General features: G+C 44.6%; 1 protein-coding gene and 1 non-coding gene across 6 annotated transcripts in view; one reads left to right on the forward strand and one right to left on the reverse strand.

The window, feature by feature from the left end:
- dachc (dachshund c) overlaps positions 1-3146 on the reverse strand; it is a 665620-nt gene extending 662474 nt beyond the window's left edge. For 2 of the 5 annotated variants that reach the window (XM_072476127.1, XM_072476126.1), the window contains exon 1: positions 2070-3143. In XM_072476127.1, the coding sequence (XP_072332228.1) occupies positions 2070-2614 (545 nt within the window). In that variant the 5' untranslated portion in view covers positions 2615-3143. Of the gene's footprint in view, positions 1-2069 lie in introns of all 5 variants that reach the window. The other 3 variants (XM_072476125.1, XM_072476123.1, XM_072476124.1) reach the window with 3 other exon arrangements.
- A 15092-nt stretch (positions 3147-18238) lies between these two features.
- Positions 18239-18312, forward strand: trnaa-cgc (transfer RNA alanine (anticodon CGC)). Its single transcript has one exon. It is a non-coding gene; the product is annotated as a tRNA-Ala (tRNA).
- Positions 18313-18571: the final 259 nt, after the last annotated feature.

An 18571-nucleotide genomic window follows, 5' to 3' on the forward strand; every position in this document is an offset into this window, starting at 1 on the left:
TAACCGAAATAAAAATATTATTTTAACTCTAATATCCCTTTAAAATATGAATTCAACCTGTTATTGCAAAATTAGCTTACAGAGAAAAAAAACACGGAAGCTGGTTCGATTACTTTAAATCAACAGAAACCTGATGAGGGCAAAGAATGAGATATCAATGTGGGTGTTGTGAATGTTGCCCTTGTAACATGTGATACAGCAAGACTCTCTTTCAAATTGATATGGATCATTAAAGAGCACAGTACAATGTACATGTAAGAACTCAGTGATGTGCCATATATTCTAAAGCATAAAAAGATCAAAGTGAAACTATTAATGGGTGGTGTAAAAGCACATTTGTTGGCAGCCATCTGGGACAGCTTGTTATTTTAGAACACACTACGTATGTGAGGGTACACTCAATGTCTTTTTTAGATTTGTTTAAATATTTATTCACGACAACTTCTTATTTAGCAGCAGAGAAAATAAAGCTAGGGTTTTTGTTTTTGGTCAGTTGCACCTTATCCCTCGTTAATCTGATTTGACTAATAATTACCCAAGGGCTAAGTAGCAACCTGAACCCTTTCCTAAGATTAAACCTTGGGAGGACTGAATTGAGATGACAGAAAAAGAGCAGAGACAATATTATTCTGCGAAAGGTTCCAAGGCGTATTACTATGGAATGTATCCTGAATGCCATTCTGGATTTCTTGTAACAGGTATTCACATTAAAGTTAGGCTTGCCTGAATAAAAGTGGGAGGAAGAGGCCCCTTCCAAGGAATTTTATGGCACACTTTCTTGTTCCAAGTTACATGTGTGTGAGATAATATGAATCGGCGCTACAGACGAATAGCTGCATCATTTAGAAATGCTCAGTAAAATAAGTTAGGATCACCTGTTTAGCCATACATCAAATTTAGCTGAAAGTTTTCTTTGAAGGACAAAACTTATACACCCACAAACACACACACACGGGGGCAAAAGTTATCATTTAGGATTGACTCTGCTTTAAACTTGATACAAATTAGTTTTTCTTTAAAAAGAGCATTCGGCTATTGCAAGGTTTCGGGACAGTATTCTGAGCTGGCCCCACGTGCAACAGCGGGGGTTTAAACAAACTGGGTCGGAAGAATATCTCTGAGCAAACTTTAATCTTTCAACACCGCAGTTTTCGGTCACGGTGAAGCCACTCAGGTGGATCCCATCTAAAAATAGGTCACTGGGTGACTAGAATACGCCGCCCTTTTTTTAAATCAGAGCTGGGGGAGGGGGGGGGGGGTTATTGCCTGGTGGAACTGGCAACATCACCTCATTTTGGGCTCCCTGATACGATCAGCAGGTGGTGTGGGTGAGATCGGCAGCCTCCCGCGGAGGTACTCGACAAGCTGGAGCAACTAAACCCCAGGAACGCGTCTCATATATAAAACTGGAATGATACGTTAGTGGGATCAGGAATGGTTACTGGTGAGGGGGCTCAGTGAGGGACAGGGGGTACACCGAACAGGCGCGTTACAGTTAGTGCAAACCCGGAGCCAGTCTGAATCATTTCAGAGAGAACCCTTCAGGGCTCGCTGCCAGAGATTTTACCCAGAGCAGTGAAATCGCCAGGCACAGGGGGAGAGAGAACTTAAAGCTCCCCTTTGGAAACAAACTCACGCCTTCAGACTAAAACCTTAGAGAGGGGGTGGGGGGGAGGGATAGGGAGTGAGTTGAAAGCTATCTGCCACCAAACTTCAACCGTTGTAACTTCTCATGCTACAATATTCTCACAATTGTTGGTATTGGCAACACAGCAAGGCTGTGTTATTTCAAGCAGTACAGAGAGAGGAGGGGGCACCCTCAACGTATCAGAGGCTTTTCAAATAAAACTTTCTGAACTTTAATATTGCTGCTGGTTTGCGGTGGGAATGTGGGATAGTTGACAGCGGAGGCAGCTAAAGGGGCGAGTTGATAAAGTGTAGATTAATGCCACTGTTTCCAGTCAATGTCCAGTCTGCTCTACCCCCCTCTCTCTCTACTCTGAATGCCCAATCCTTGCTTAGTCCTTACTGCAACCCCCTCCCTCCCGGGGCTCTGCCGCCCCGCTTACCTGGCGTTGGTGCAATCGTTGTAGAGGATCTCAAAGTCCTTCCTGGAGATGAGTTTGCAACGGTTGACCCCGGGCTGGATGGCTCCCAGCCCCCTCAGGATGCGAACCTGCTCCACGTTGCAAACCACGGGCGTTATATCCAGCCTCTTCAACTTTGTGTAGACAGTGTGCAGCCCGCCGACCAGGTGCTTGAGGAACAGGTCGAAAGCCTGCGGCAGGCAGATCAGCTCGTGTCCGTCCACGGTGAACGAGGCCACCTTGGCCCCTCGCAGCTCGACCATCTTGCACTCGTTGTTCTGCGGGGTGTTCTCCACCGGCGAGGGGGTGGAATACACCGGCTTGTTGCTGCCGCTGTTGCCGCCGCCGCCCTCCGCCCGGAACAACGCCGCTCCTGCCGCCCCTGCGGGAGCCGAGATGGAAGAGATGGCAGGGGAGGATGAAGAGGAAGATGAGGAGGAGGAGGAAGAGGAGGAGGAGGACGCAGGGGCCGAGATTGGAGGCTGATTCAACGGGGCTGGGGGGATCAGGGCAACCGGAACGGCCATGCTGGCTGCTACATAGAGAAATTGACAAGAGAGAGAGAGAGAAATCCCCCACTGTGTCCTCCTCCTCTTTACAAAATCAACACCCCGTGCATTTGCACACACACAAAAAAATAACGTTCAAGGTGGTCCTGTGGTTCAGTCAAAGTTGCCCTCTGATCTGAGCAGTCGAAGTTATTATTGTTATTTTCTTGCAGGCAAGCGGAGAGAAGGAGTAACACTGTGGGACAAACACACACATAACACACACATAAACATCAAAAGGAGAAATGACATGTCACACGGTATTCCGGGGGCGGAGCGATTAACTTTCCAGCCAGGAATATATCAAATAGCACCCTTCCCACTCACACCGAGACAGAGAGAGAGGGAGGGAGGGAACAGCGGGTTAGAGAGCCCAAACGGGGCAAGTTTACAACAAATCGCTTTTCCCATCTGTTAACTGCAATCTAACGGGGGACGCAGAGAGAGAGAGAGAGAGAGACCAATCTGCCCAGCTCGAGAATCAGGAACTCCCCCGACCTAACATGATCACAAGAGATCCCAGATTCCCAAATGTTAACCTTCACCCCACCGAAAAAAGGCATTCTCCAATCAGACTGACCGCCCCCCCCCCCCCTCCAGCCCCCCGCCCACACCAATCTCCAATAAATTCAAGCAGTTCCTTTCTCCAATAACAGCATTCTTTTCAACAATCGAGCAAATCGACTTCTTAGCTGCATTGGGTTCCTTACATAGTGTGACCCCACCCCCCCCCCCCCACACACACACACACAGCAACGGGGCTGGGGGAGGTGAGTGAGGGGGGGGGGGTAGCTATATGTGTGTTCACCCAAATCTTAGCGATTCTGACAACTCGCTCTAACATCACCAATAAAAGCAACCGGATCATTTGCCCTCATTCCGGTGCATATCGAAGTTTCCCATAATAAGAGAGGGGAACACAACTTTATTGGTTATTGGTTAGGTGGGGTTGGGGGGGTGGGAGGGCAGGGGAGTGGGCCTGGGTGCTCTCGGATCAGGGTGGGTGCAGACTCGGTGGGCTGAATGGCCCCCTTCTGCACTGTAGGGATTTGACCATTCTATGAAGTGCATCGTCAGTTGGAACAATCTCCATTCAGATCTAGAAAATTAACAATTGACCCCCCCCCCCCCACATCATTCTATAAATAAATAACAACGTTATTAAAAACACACCAGGACAGAACAAATAGGTCAGCCTTTCGGGCGAAAATTATACCTTAGCCAAGGGATTGTATTAACGATTAACACACACACACTCAAATCAAGCAAATAACTGCACAGGATCGATTGCCGAATCTGCAGATATTCTATACAGAACAGGAATCAAATGGCATTAATACGGCCAGCATCAGCACAATAGAATGTGGACCATTCTTTTCTATCCCCTTGTGCAGACCCGTTCTTTGATCCCCCAGTGACCTGTAATTAAGAATGCAAATATTGTGTGAAATCCACCTTGCTGGCCAAAGACGGAGTTCAGGGGAAAGTTTGAGACGGACGCAAGGCGGGTTGTTTGCTGAAGGCCACATCGGCAGCAGTGGCCTGCTTGTCATTTTATGTCTTTCTCTCTCTCAAATGAAACGGTAAAACTGACCCCCAAAGTGCTGGTTTTCACTGTGCGGTTTGTGTATGTGTGTGTGTGGGGGGGGGGGGGGGGTGATCCTTCCTCCCGCAAGAAAAAACAAGTCAAGTCAAATGTAATTTGCAGTCAACATTAGAGACGATTATCCCCCCCCCCCCCCACCCCCCGCCACACCCCCAACGTTTTAATGTTTTTCACCATAACAAAAACGTGGCCACATATGTCATTTCAACATAAATAATTGCCAGCCTTTTAAGTGCGGAAGCGGCGGATTGTGATGCAAAACAGATCAATAAGATCATTTAAAATTCAGAGACTCCGAGACAACGGCATCAATTTGTCCTTTTGTGATTGTCCTTTACAAATCCCAAAGTCTAATCACAGTTTCTAATCTCCATGGGGGTAGCCCGTAAAAAAACGCCAGCTCTGCACAAACAGCATTTTTTTTGGGTGGTGGGTTTGGGGGGGGGGGGGGGGGGGCGTAGTTCCCACTCGCCCCGAGGTTATGCTCTTTTGCAATACCCTCACAATGTAGGGTATTCAGACTGCTGCAAGGGTTGGTTAAGTGCGGCAGTCTTGTAAACGAATGGTGTAAACGAAACTCCCAGAATTAGACACCACCACATGTCTGATGCTTCTAATTTGACCGTTGTGGCAGAAAATGCACGCAGTCCCCCTCTTTTCCCCAACAAGTCTTTCCTCCTGTCCACCCAACCCTTTGCACAAATGTCCCTTCTGCTTTCTTTTTGTTTCAATATTATTGGATTGGAAAAGGGGAGAGGGACGGCGTGTTTATATTTGCCCTCCCGCCAAAGCGATTGTGTTTAGACAACAGGACCTGCATATTGTGAGATCAGGAGCTGTGAATAAACATGGCTCAAAGCTCCCAGTGCAGCTGACAGTCAAACTGGAAAGTTCATTTAAATAGCGTCCAGGAAGATCTCATGATTAATAGATGCAAGTGTCGAGCTCGTATTCCGAGCACGCCCTGCTGTAATTGTGTTTGCTTTTAATTGAAGCCAGGGCACTTCCAAGAACTTGCATTTCAATTCATGCGGAAGGGATATTATATATATATAATAAAAGCTGCTTTTGACCGCAGATATGCAGATGAGAACCGAGGTGGGTTTGACAAAACGAGGCGGCATCCCACCATCTGGAGAATGAGTAAATGTGGGGGGCGGGGGGGGGGGGGGGACAAAGAAATATGGGTCACCCCGCGCACAAGCAGGGCGCAGACAAGGCTTTGCACTTCAGCCGCGCAGACCATTGCCTTCCCAATTCGCGGGCTGGTTCCCATTGCAAATTGTTCAGCAGAGAAATGGAACAATAACAGCAGGCAGAAATCGGAAATGCGCCGCCTTTTGCGAGAGAGCCCAACACTGAAGGATGAGACTTGTGTTGAAGTTATCCCGCCAACACACACACACACACACTTCTCCAGTCAGACAAGATTGTGCATCGCATCCTTGTGCCACTGTATCGTCTATCGCTCCCTACCTCTCACCCACACACACACACACACACTTATCTCACTGTAATGAGCTGGTCGCAAATTCAACAAGAGTTATTGGGTTGGGTCGTCACCGAACCCAAAATAAAAACACCCCCACGCACCATTGGGCTGCGCGCGTTTTAACGCTGACTCTGTGACAGGAACTCAGGAAGGAGGTCAAGTCAGCGAAAGGAAGTTAAATGGTTGGTTAGACACTCTCTTCCTGAAGTGGCCACTGACACCTAGAGTATTCTCGGGTCCGGCTTGACGCTCACTCGGCAAGCTCCGATTCACACTGGGGCAACGTTAAGTGACAAACTCCTCCTAATGGAGGTTCTATCGCACTTTTATCCCTGAAGCGGAAAGGACATTTTTTTTCTTAAACCAGCGAAACACATTTCCTATTCAATCTTCAGCACTTTCAGACCAGCTCCGCCAGGATCTCCTGTCAATCGGCATATTCCATTGTTCATTCATTAACGCAATCACCGTTATCTATTGGCCACGCAAATAAATATTTTAATCATTCATTTAGTCAAAAGTACATTGACGAACTGTTGACCAGTACGTTTGTTAAGAATCTTTGTAACCATAGCAATCAGGATATTTTGCATGTAAGGGACAACCAACATGAATCAGCCACACCGCGAGTTAATGGCTGTATGTTAAACGCAATAATACATATATATTGTCAAATTGATTACTGATTCACGGGAACACTGCAAGCTGCAGATAACCAATATCCATGATAGATAATAATGATTTCTTAAAATAAAAGTGTTTTCTGCAAAGCTATGAAAAGAACGTGTCCATTTTGCATCTCCGGAATTGTCAGCAGGCAGATAGATGAAACGATACATTTGATGCACTGGTCCCATCTTCTCCCGGCGTGTCCCCCGAAGGGATTTGGGTCGCTGTTTGTCCGTTTCATCAGCTTGCAGCGGCTGAGAGCATTCACCACAACTCCCCTGAACGGCTAACATTCATACCTGACACACAGGCTGATAAGGGACCCCCCCCCCCCCCCCCCCGGTGGGGGGCAACGCTTCCTCTTCCTCTACCTTTTTATTTAACCTTCCTCCAATTTCCAATTGCCTGTTTTGAGCTGATTGTCCAGGGTGATTGTGCCTCCCGTTTGCTTTGTGTCTCTCATGATGGCATCGCTTTCGATGTAATTTCAAGAGTCAGTTTCAAGAATCAATTTCCTGGACGCTGACTGATCCAACAGTGGGGTTTGGAGGGGAGGGGTGGGGGGGGGGGTGCTGACAAACGGGGCAGCTAACTAGAGCCCATCGTGCGGAACTTTCCAAGCCAAGCAGGTTTTCGGTTTGAAAATCAAAACATTTCTTTGAGAGTAAAGTGGGTGTATTTTGGGGGGGTTTTATTGCTTCCCCTTTCGCGGGAACATTCGAGGGTGGCGATGCGTCGATTTGAAACCGACCACTTCCCATGCAAGGTGTTTATTTTATGATTCGTGGGCTTTACGGGTTGCAAGTCAGCAAGAAATTAGCTTTGGAAACCCCTCCTAATCAGTCTAATTTTAAGTGGCATGGGATAGGAATGACCTTTGGTGAGCGCATTATTGAGTTGTTCCTTTATTGGCCAACACCAGGCAATAAAAATCAAGGTCAGCATATCTGGGAGTTATAAAGCTGTACAGCAGAGAGCAGGCGAATTAATGCTGACTCGTTCCTTGTGCAACGAGCAAAATGTGCATACTTGCAGGGACAATTGTGCAAGTGACATGGACACTGTGAAGCTGTAGTAATTAAAAAGTGCACACACACATTAGTAGGGGGAGTGTCGCTTTCGCAGCCTTCAAAGAGCTCCTTGAAAGAAAAAGTGAAACGCTTACAGACACCATCAAATGCATTAAAACAGTAAACAAACATGAGGGAATTTATCGATTTCGCTTCCCTTTTATCGCTTTGCAACAAAGCGACCTTTCTGGAGAATTAATCACACTAAACGGAGGCGCTGCTGAATTAGAAATCACCTTTCACAGTCTTTCGACAGGACCCCTTCCCTCCCCATCGTCCCAAACCCGATTTTTAAAGAATTTGCACCGTTCGCCAGCCGGTATTTATTCGAAAAGTCCTTCCACTCTCTGTTAAGACAATTGATGCATCTCTTTCCAGTTTAAAGCAGGCAAAACTGTCGCTTTGTCAGCAGGTAAGTATGCTGAAGAACATTTGCCCGTTACTGCATCTCAAACATTATTTTTGACACGAAAGCAATCAGTTGGTGTCAAACTTTAGTGTCCTCAATTGCTGGGTTGATAATTAATTAAAAGGGCTGCTTGTTAAATGGAAGATAACGTTGCTTTTTTGCCTCTTTTTACCCCTTTGTTACCTTTTCACGCATTGCTTTTCACAGAAAATGTTCAAACAATGATACTTTTGGAACGAGTATCAATGTATCTTACAAGGTGTAATTTTCTGCAAGAGGGGTTGTAGCAAAATGATGAGATAAAAGCGACCTCTATAGGACAAAGTTAATAACTGTTCCCTTTGCGCCTATTAAAAAAGTCAAATCTTTTCAGAAGGCCGGAATATTCCGTTTTATTTGGTCAAAATTCATGCAAGTTAAATTAGCAAAAAAAACACCAAAGAGAAAATTACCTAAAATAGATTTGGTTGATAGCACCCTTTTTTTCCTCGACAGTCTCGCTCGGTGTACTTGAATTCTCTTGTAATTTAGAGGGCTGTTTAAGATTTTGATTAAAATGTCACACACACAGGGCAAACTCGATTATTTGTTCAACAAAAGAAAAACCGCACAGATTCCTCATCAACCCGTGTAAAAATTAAATCCAAGATTTTCATCTGCCCTCTCCAACCACAAAGACCTTTCTCAAAAGTACAGGACTCTGCGAGGAAAGAAACAGTCCCTAAAATGACCTAGCCTAAAAATAAATCGATTTTAACTTTTTTTTTTGCTTTATCTTTTTGAAAAATAAATTTAGAGTACCCAATTAATTTTTCCTAATTTAGGGGCAATTTAGCGTGGCCAATCCACCTAACCTGCACATATTTGGGTTGTGGGGGTGAAACCCACGCAGATACGGGGAGAATGTGCAAACTCCACACAGACAGTGACCTAGGGCCGGGATCGAACCTGGGACCTCGGCGCCGTGAGGCAGCCGCACTAACCACTGCGCCACCGTGCTGCCCCTTTTCTACTTTATCTTGATATAGTACCCTGGAGTTAGCTGACCTCTGATCATCTCGATCCCAACTAACCTGTGTGTAACTGCTAATCCAAATTCTGTTCACCCATCATCCGTGGGGCTCTTTAATAGAATCTGGACAGTGCAGAAGGAGGCCATTCAGCCCATCGAGTCTGCACCGACCCTCTGAAAGAGCACCCTACCTTGGCCCATTCCCCTGCCCTATCCCCGTAACCCCATCTAACCAGCACATACTTGGACACTAAGGGCAATTTTATTATGGCCGACCCACCTAACCTACACATCTTTGGACTGCGGGAGGAAACCGGAGCATCCAGAAGAAACTGGAGCAGACACGGGGAGAACTCCACACAGACAGTTACCAAAGGCCGGAATTGAACCCGGGTCCCTGGCGCTGTGAGGCAGCAGTGCTAACCACTGTGTCAATCTTTGATTGACAGACTATCAAAGCAGCAGTTTTTACATTTTCATCTTTACTTTTCAATCAGTGCATGACTCTCCCCTCCCCCGATCTCTGCCCCCTCACCCCCCAACCCTGTAATGGTCTTCATCAGCTCCACTTCCTCATCTGACTCCCTATTCATCCAATTATGGCCTCTTGGGCATCCCCAATTGTCTTTCCTCCACCATTGAGCGGCATGGTAGCACAGCGGTTAGCACTGTTGCTTCACAGCACCAGGGTCTCAGGTTCAATTCCCGAATTGGGTCACTGTCTGTGCGGAGTCTGCCCGTTCTCCCCGTATCTGCGTGGGTTTCAACCGGATGATCCGGTTTCCTCTCGCATGTCCCGAAAGCCTTGCTGTTTGGTCATTTGGACATTCTGAATTTTCCCTCAGTGTACCCGAACAGGCGGCGGAATGTGGCTTTTCACAGTAACTTCATTGCAGTGTTAATATTAGCCTATTTGTGACAATAAAGATTATTATTGGTAACAGGACTTTCAGCTGCCTGGGCCCTCAGCTCTGAAATTCCCTCCCTAAGCATCTCCATCTTTCTAATTCTCCCATCTCCTTTAAGGTGCTCATTTAAAGAAAAAATCTATGCATGCCGAGGCCAGCATTTGTTGAGAAGGTGATGGTGAGCTGCCTTCTTGAACCGCTGCAGGCCAGAACCAGATTTAAGGTTAGTGGGGTCATGTGGTCAGCTTCATTTCTGGGCACCCCCTACCCACCCTCACCTCCACAGAACGCAAAGACAGAAGCCACAAAAATACACAAATTGACCACTCCATTTTCACTTGTGAAAACATGCCTGTGTGAATAATTGCCTTGCTGAAATCCAAGCTTACCTCCTGTCAGAATGACGGTAAAGATGGTCAATATTGCGACGTGTGAGTCTTGAGACGAGCAAACATGGATCTTGCTGATGAGCAACGAGATGGAAAAATCAAGCATTGGCATCATTGCAGCAGAGGACTGTACAGCTTGTAAAACATTGCCCAGCAACTCTTGATTTAAAAAGTATCATGCATCACGATTTCTTCAGCATGAGCCAATGCAGGAGCAAATAGTCCAATCGACAAGATGCATATGCTGTCATTCAGTATATTTCACAGAGCCTCATTCAGTTTCAATAATAAAAGTTAACTTTCTCTCACAAAACCTAAGAAGTTATTGTCATAAATACACATGAGTGCTGTGCCCAGTGGGTCCAAGTCTAATGTCAGTGGCTCTGTCTGAGGGTTCCATTCTTTGTCCGATGGACTCTCTGAATTCCAGTCTTGAGAGCGATGGTGGTGGAATACTACCAGCACGTGGCTAGCTGCTAACCTTATATCAGACCAGCAATGGTCAATTATGAAAAACTGCATTTCATCAAGTGAATATGGAATAGGGACAAATGTTTAAGGTTTTATTGCTTCAACCCTCTTGGCATGGCAAGTTGGATAGCTTTTTGTCTGTACTTTGTACAAGATCAACAATGACATCATTGTAGGTAACATCTTGCAAAAATGCACTTTCAATCGTCAATATTGCTGAAATTGTCAAATGTGTCTGACTCATCGTACTTCGCAAATAATTTTGAACTCTTTTCTTTTCAATTCGGAGAACTAACTTTCACCAGAAGCATTTGTGACAGAAAGAGTTAAAATATTTTCAGAATGCTTTCCACATTTGTAAAAGTTGTCTGCAAAATAACATGCATAAGTCTGCACAAATCAACTGGTGATCTCAAAGCACAAAGCTTATCGCTATCAATAACATGAATGAATAGTTTCACTTCATCTTCAAAAAGATTTATGTCTATGACCTCCCAGTGGAATTCACTTAATTTCTTACTGCAGTGGCCTTTTAGCATTTTTGTCCGTAGCCCTGCCAAAAAGCACACAAGAAGAATCAGTAGTGATCTTCACAAATTCGTTTCTACTCTGCAATTGCACTATTATTTTGTCACAAATAACATTGACAGTCTGAATGATGATCTTCTCTTCCCCTTTAAAATTGATTTAATTGTCCCTAGTTTCATTAAAAAATAACTTCCTGCACCGTGTTCATTTCACATCAGATATACCAGAGGAACCTATATTTACTGTTAATGTTAGTGCCTCTGCTTCCACCAAGCTACCGTCATTTCAAACTTCCATGAAAAAACCTTTAACTGAGGCTAACAATTGGGCAGCATATAATATATTGGTATCAAGATTTTACATCGATTTGTTGACAGCATTAATTCTTTGAAGTAATTGGTTCCGTAAAAGAGTAAAAACAGCAATATTGTGCTTGTCAAGCTTCTCTCCCAAGAATTTTGCTTCAGTTTTTACACACATTTTTACTGAAATTGATGTGGCTATGTCTAATATGGTTTCCTTTAAAAAAGCAAATTTAATTTTCAAAGCCAAAACAGCATCTGCATGAGCAGAGCACCTGGTGCCACAAATTCTTTTGACTGTCAAATGTTTTCCATTTGCCTGCTCCATGCACAATTGCAACATATTCCACTGATGCATGGAAACTGAAAAAAAGGCGTACACATTTTGAACAAAGTCAAAAAAATGTACAGATCCCTCACAGGATTCAGCTTCACATTACAAGCTCCTGAATGAGGCTTTTACCCAATTTACAAACACTAAAGATAATCTTTGCATAGAGGAAGAAGCATGGAGGATGGAAATTTATCTTTTCAACTTATCGTTGCAGATTAAGTTCAAAAAGTGCCTGGAACATGGGATGAATAATGCATAGGGATTTGTATTGTTCAGTCTTGCCTGTAGACCTGAATATTTTCCTGCCACCTTTGTGGAATTATTGAATGTCTGCCCACGACAATTTTTGATGCCCAAACCTAAATTTTCAATGATTTCCAAAACAAATGATTCCAGACACTCAGAAGTGTAGGATTGTAACTGGACAAAGCAAATAAATCACTCTACAACTTCACCATCGCTGGTCTCAAATCTTAAAATTAATTTTAATTGGTCCACATGACTCCCACCTGGTGTTGAATCAACTATCATGGAATAGTATTTGGCATCTTTCACTTCAGTAGTGAATTGGTTTCTGAGTCGCTCTGCCATTATAGTGATGAAGACATCGTAGGTTCTCTGCATTAATACGTTGGCCTTTCCTGAGCCACAGTATTGATAACTTTTCGAATGCTCTTTGAGAAGCTAATCAAATTCAAGGCAAGCTAATAAATTACCTTTTTGAGTTGACACTGATGACTCATTGTATCCCCTTAGAGGTAGTCCCAAAGAAGACAGCAGGTTGACTGTGGCAACAACGCATCTCAGCAACTTTCCTCCAATACGAAAACTAAATTTCAAACTTCGTTGATAACGCAGAATCAATTCTTCCAGATAATTTACATCTTTGAACGAACACGCACATGGCTTTAATATGAGCTTTGGAAGTTTCATGATTAGCAATATCATTTCCAACATTTCCCCAGCTAGAGTACCCGCCCACAAATGTTTGTTTCCCTTTATTAGGGTTAGAGAATAATTTGCAAACATAACAGTAGACCGCCTTAGACGCTTCCGAAAAAAAATCAACCAATTTCTAATTTCTCAGTTATTTCTTCACTATCCATACTCTCGGTTTCATTACGCTATTTCCTTCCAATGTCTAATATTTTACACTTGCAGTGTAAGCAGGGTGCACCATCTACAAGACGCACTGCAGCAACTCACCAAAGCTCTTTCAACAGCATCTTCCAAACCCACTCTGCCACTTCGAAGGACAAGGCAGCAGACACAAGGCAACACCACTGCCTGCAAGTCCCCCTTCAAGTCACACACTATCCTGGCTTGGAAATATATAGCCGTTCCCTCACTATCATTGGGGCAAAATCCTGAACTCCCTCCCTAAAAGCACTGTAGATGTACCTACACCACAGGGACTGCAGAGGTTCAAGTAGGCACCACCTTCTCAAGGGCAATTAGGGATGAGTAATAAATGTTGGCCTATCCAGCGAAGCCCACAACTTGTGAAAGAAGAAATAAACATTTGTCCTCATTGGATTTTATCCCTCACTGTTCTGACTTTTATATCTAACACCTTTTATATATCCAGATTGCTGCCTCTGATTCAACTTCTTTCTCAAATCCCTTCTTCCCAATCTATCATCCCTGCACAAGAATCATTATGGTTGTCCCAGGATAATGGCCACTTCTGTGTACAATTATATTTCTGTGGTCAGATAGCATCTGAACATTAATTGACTGCAAGATATTTCTGTTCATGACAACTTTGGAATTTAAAATCAAGAGACTCAATACCCACATGGCTACCATATGTGACTCTTTTCAATGAAGAGAACCCTGTGAAATCTGGGGAGTCTGTCCAACTTATGCCTTACTTCCTAAAAAAAAAAGAAAAAAACTACCCCTCACAAATAAAGTGTTGTTATTTAATTAATGCACGTGTGAGCTGCAGATTGTCTGATGTGATTCACATTTCCTTACTTCATAGGATGAGATGACGTTAATACACAATTGTACAGGAGGGATTGAGATTTTGCCTGAATATCAGTGTACAGTAGATGCTGCAAATGTGCCTCTTAAGAAGTCAAGGCGACACAAATGGATCTGCTCTGAAGTGTTCAGGTAGATGTGAAGGAGTCCATTACAGCCATTCCTTGGGTAGTAACAGATGTGACTGTGTAAGGGACGGGTTAATTCTGTCCACTTTGAGGATACTTGGCAGCCTTCCAGGGCCAGGATGTTGACTGGGAATAAAGTGCCAGGTGTCCAGACTCAGGCATTCTCATGTACATTGCTGACTTTCCCAACTGCTTATCTTATCTAGAAGACTCTTTTACTCCACTGTGTAATTAGGAGACCCTTCTGCTCGTTCATTGGACTTCACCTCGGACTTGAATCACGGCAGGTGCCAGGAGCCGAATCTCCAAGCCACCGTCGACACTGGGGTCCCCGACGATCTGATAGGTGAGAGATTCTTGTGTTGTACTCTTATCTCATATTATTCTTTTTATATTATATTCTTATATCCTATTATTCTTATCAATAAAGTAGAGTCGCTGAACGTCTGTCATTGTTCTCTTAATTACATTGTGTCCGAACCTCAAAGAACCCTTGGTGTAAACCAAGACAGGCCACAACACGCGTCATTGCATGAGTCATTGCACCTGCCTTAAAGAGTTTAGCAGTCAATTAATATTCAGATGTTATTTTACCGCAGAGGGCGAAAGAGGCTGGGTCGTTAAATATGTTCAAGTTTGAAATGGACAGACTTTTAAGCAGTGAGGGAATCAAAGGTTATGGGGATAAGACAAGAAAGAGTTGAGGATCATCACATCAGATCAGTCATGATCTCATTGAAAGGTGGAGCAGACTCAATGGGCTGAATGGCCGACTTCTGCTCCCATGTCTTATGGTCTGGTGTTTTTTTTTGTGATCCCCAGTAAATTCCTGATCTTCGTTTGACTTTGCTCCAAAGAGCCTCATTCGAATGAGGCTCAAGCAGAACTTTGACAAAAGACATTTAGCAAGGGACTCTTTTAATGCGATTTAAATATTATATCAGGACAGCATATGTTGTTAACATGGCAGCAGCATTTACACCCAGATCAGTATTTGCAAAGTTTGATACCTTGTGAATCAACGACCAGGTTCCTGAATTTCTGGTCCAAATCTGTTGCCAATATTGTAAGCCTTGAAGCTTAAATTTTGTTAAGAGCATTTCCACAACGTTCCAGAAGGTGCTTTGCCTAAGGCTTAAAATGTTTTTCTTTGGTTTCAGGCATTGATGAAAAAAAAAGTCCCATTTCATCCTCAAAAGTGTTGGTAGGGCTCACATGATCTCTCCGTCACAATCGTGAGCATATTCAGGGGAAACATCATCAGGACATTTAAAAAAGTGTTTCCCTCATTTTCTTTGAACAATTTCAATGGTTAATTGTAAAAATATTGTAGAGGTGTACAAAACGGCTGTTTGATTGACCGTCAAGAAGAAGCCAGTGAGATATCAAATAATCTGTTTACTTTCCAATTGGTGTGGGAAGGCAGGCTCCCTCGTAGATGGACCAATTTCAGGGGTGCGGGGCAGTTTGAGGCTCCAGAAATGCATCCGAGCTACGCTGACAACCTTATTTAGGTACGAACATTGTGTAGGCTATTGTAAACACAGAAATTGTATTAATACTTTCCACTTGAAGTGGTTGAACCATTTACAGGGCATTTGTCCATCTTGACATTATGTCAGCTGCGGTTAAAATAATTACTGGCAACAGCTTACAGTTTAAGACCTTCTTTCAGAGTAAGTTAACATTTCTAGCTTCTTCACCTTGTTGCTGACCTTGAGCTGACCACTCAGAGGTCCCTCTATACAGAGGGCAACTCATGACTAGGTCTCTATGGTTGGATTCTCCGTTTCTGAGGCTAAGTGACAAAGTCAACGGAGGATCCGTGGGGTTTCATGTCGGGAAAATCGGCGCAAAACCCACACCAATTCTGCTACCGGTGAGTGGCTAGCACTGTCACCATGTGAAACACCTGCGGAACATGCTGAAAATGGTTGGCGAATCGGCGGGTCCGTGCTGGGCATGCGCAGGGCTGACAAGCTGAAGCCACGCGTACACCTACACCCCCCACACACGCACCAATCGCGGCAGAAAAGGTGACGTCGGTTGTGGTGGACCACGTACCTGCCCACCCCGACCCCATAACCCACCTCCTGGCCACCCTCCACCACTCCCCCCAGCCTTCGTAGGAGCCCCCCCCCCCCGGCCAGCGGCATGGATCTCAGCCGAGTGTGGGGGTGCGGGACACTTTCCGCACGCTCTCTCTCTGCTGCTGCCGCGCCAGGCTCACGGCCGCTGAGACCACACGTGGCCCGCGCCGTCGTGAACTCAGCCCATCAGAGGCGGAGCATCGCGGGTGGGCCCGCTAATGACATTCCAATGGGGTTGCGACTGAGCGCATCGCGCGCCTCAATGACACTGATTTGGAGCATCACTACCCAGCGTCAAACCGCCGCCTGCCGCGATTTCAGCGTCGGGAGCCATTCTCCGCCCAATCCGCCGTTCCCGATTTTGCCGTCGGGCAATGGAGAATCCCGCCCATGGCCATCAAAATAGACCTTTACGTGGGAATGTGCAAAGCTCCCATTCACCAGCCAGAAAGTATAGAGAGTGCAAGCAGGAAAATTTGGTTTCAAGTAACTTTATTATTCAAAAATAGACCCTGCTTAAATTGACAGATTGCCCAGGAGGTACAACCGAACAGCTAAACAATTTGGTAAATCTAGTTTGGTCTCGCAACTCGAGTTAAATTTTATATGGTTTCAAGCCCAAATGAATTTAATTCAGCCTTTCTCTCTGGGTCTCACCCCAGCATTCAGCATTCAAAGTTATGTCATCACTTTTTTATCACTTGTAGCGCCAATGCAAAAGTATTTAAAAAACTGTGTCAATTGCTATTTCAGGTTATATATATTTTCATTTTTCAATCTTGGTAAGCAGGGAAACATCTAGCTATTAATTACACTTAAGTTCCTTGTGTTGCAAAGTTTAAAATCTATTTTTTAATTATAAGTCACTGAGAAAATATAATACTGGCTCATTATTAAAATATACTCTTTGCAGTGCATTAACTGAGGCAGTTCTACAGACTGTAGACAATTAGTCCCAGGCTGCACAAATGAATAAATGATGTCCAAGAGAAGCTGTTGTGTTATCAAAACACCCACGATGGACTATACCTCAAAACAAATGGTAAGAAATACCATTGTTACATGTTTTGATCTCTTCATCTAAGTTTTAGTCAGTCAGTTTGACAATTTGTTCTTGTTCAGGTGGTAGCAAAACACCGCTTCGATGGACATCACTATTTTACGGAACTACAGAATGCAAAATTACACTGATCATTTCTTGTCAATGCAAAGCAGCTGGTTTGCACATCATTATGTAAACAGTGCTGTCAGCCTGGAATCAGGTTCAACTATGACTGGCAAGCATGCTGAAGGCATGTGGTGTGAAAACACATCAGTGGGCTATTTTGCACCATTCTGAATGAACAGTTAACCCAATACAACTCCATTTGATCTTTGGGCACTTCTTATACTTTCATTATTTCAAAAAGTATACTTTATTCATCAAATTTATAACTTAACGGTTCAAATTCAATCTTACATAAAGTGCAGAATTTCTTTTGGTACCGTATATGACACTCTGAGACACTCACAATCGCAGGTTTATATTCACGATGTGCATTTACAGTTCATATCAAACGTCCTCTGATGGATACATCCCGAACGGTTTGTACGAGGAGAGTTTCAAACTGTGTAGATGGAGGGACGCCCTTAGGATGCATTATGAAACTGGGAATACATTCTTGCGTCACGTGATCGTGTAGGGACGTCAGCAGAGTGTTTGTGTGGACTTTGGACATTCTTAATAAACCTCTCATGCTGTTGTACAAGAATCCAAAGCGTGGGTACCTCCATACCTCTTTTCTTTGCGGCAACAAAGAAATGTAGATCATAGAATTCATAGAATTTACAGTGCAGAAGGAGGACATTCGGCCCAAGAGCACCGGCTCTTGGAAAGAGCACCTCATTTAAGCCCACACCTCCACCCTATCCCTGTAACCCAGTAACCCCACTTAACCTAAGGGCAATTTAGCAGGGCCAATCCACCTAACGTGCACATCTTTGGATTGTGGGAGGAAACCGGGGCACCCGGGCGAAACCCACGCAGACACGGGGAGAATGTGCAGACTCCACACAGACAGTGACCCAAGCCGGGAATCGAACCTGGGATCCTGGAGCTGTGGAGCAACTGTGCTAACCACTGTGCTACCATGCCTCCCTATTTGTTAATTGTAACAGGAAACACCCCAACGAAAACCAATGCATTGCTTTCCAAGCCTTCTTTACAGGAGGGATGCAGCTCAGTGGTAGAGCGCATGCTTCGCATGGATGAGGTCCCGGGTTCAATCCCCGGCGTCTCCACAGATTTGTCCACATTAACCCTTACTGTCCACATTAACCCTTACCTGTCCACATTAACCCTTACCAACTTTTACAGATGCACCATCGAACGCATCCTATCGGGCTGCATCACAGCCTGGTATGGCAACTGCTCGGCCCAGGACCGCAAGAAACCTCAGAGAGTCGTGAACACCACCCAGTCCATCACACGAACCTGCCTCCCATCCATTGACTCCATCTACACCTCCCGCTGCCTGGGGAAAGCGAGCAGCATAATCAA

The sequence above is a fragment of the Scyliorhinus torazame genome, chromosome 15 (assembly GCF_047496885.1).
Source record: "Scyliorhinus torazame isolate Kashiwa2021f chromosome 15, sScyTor2.1, whole genome shotgun sequence".
In the NCBI taxonomy this organism is placed as follows: domain Eukaryota; kingdom Metazoa; phylum Chordata; class Chondrichthyes; order Carcharhiniformes; family Scyliorhinidae; genus Scyliorhinus; species Scyliorhinus torazame.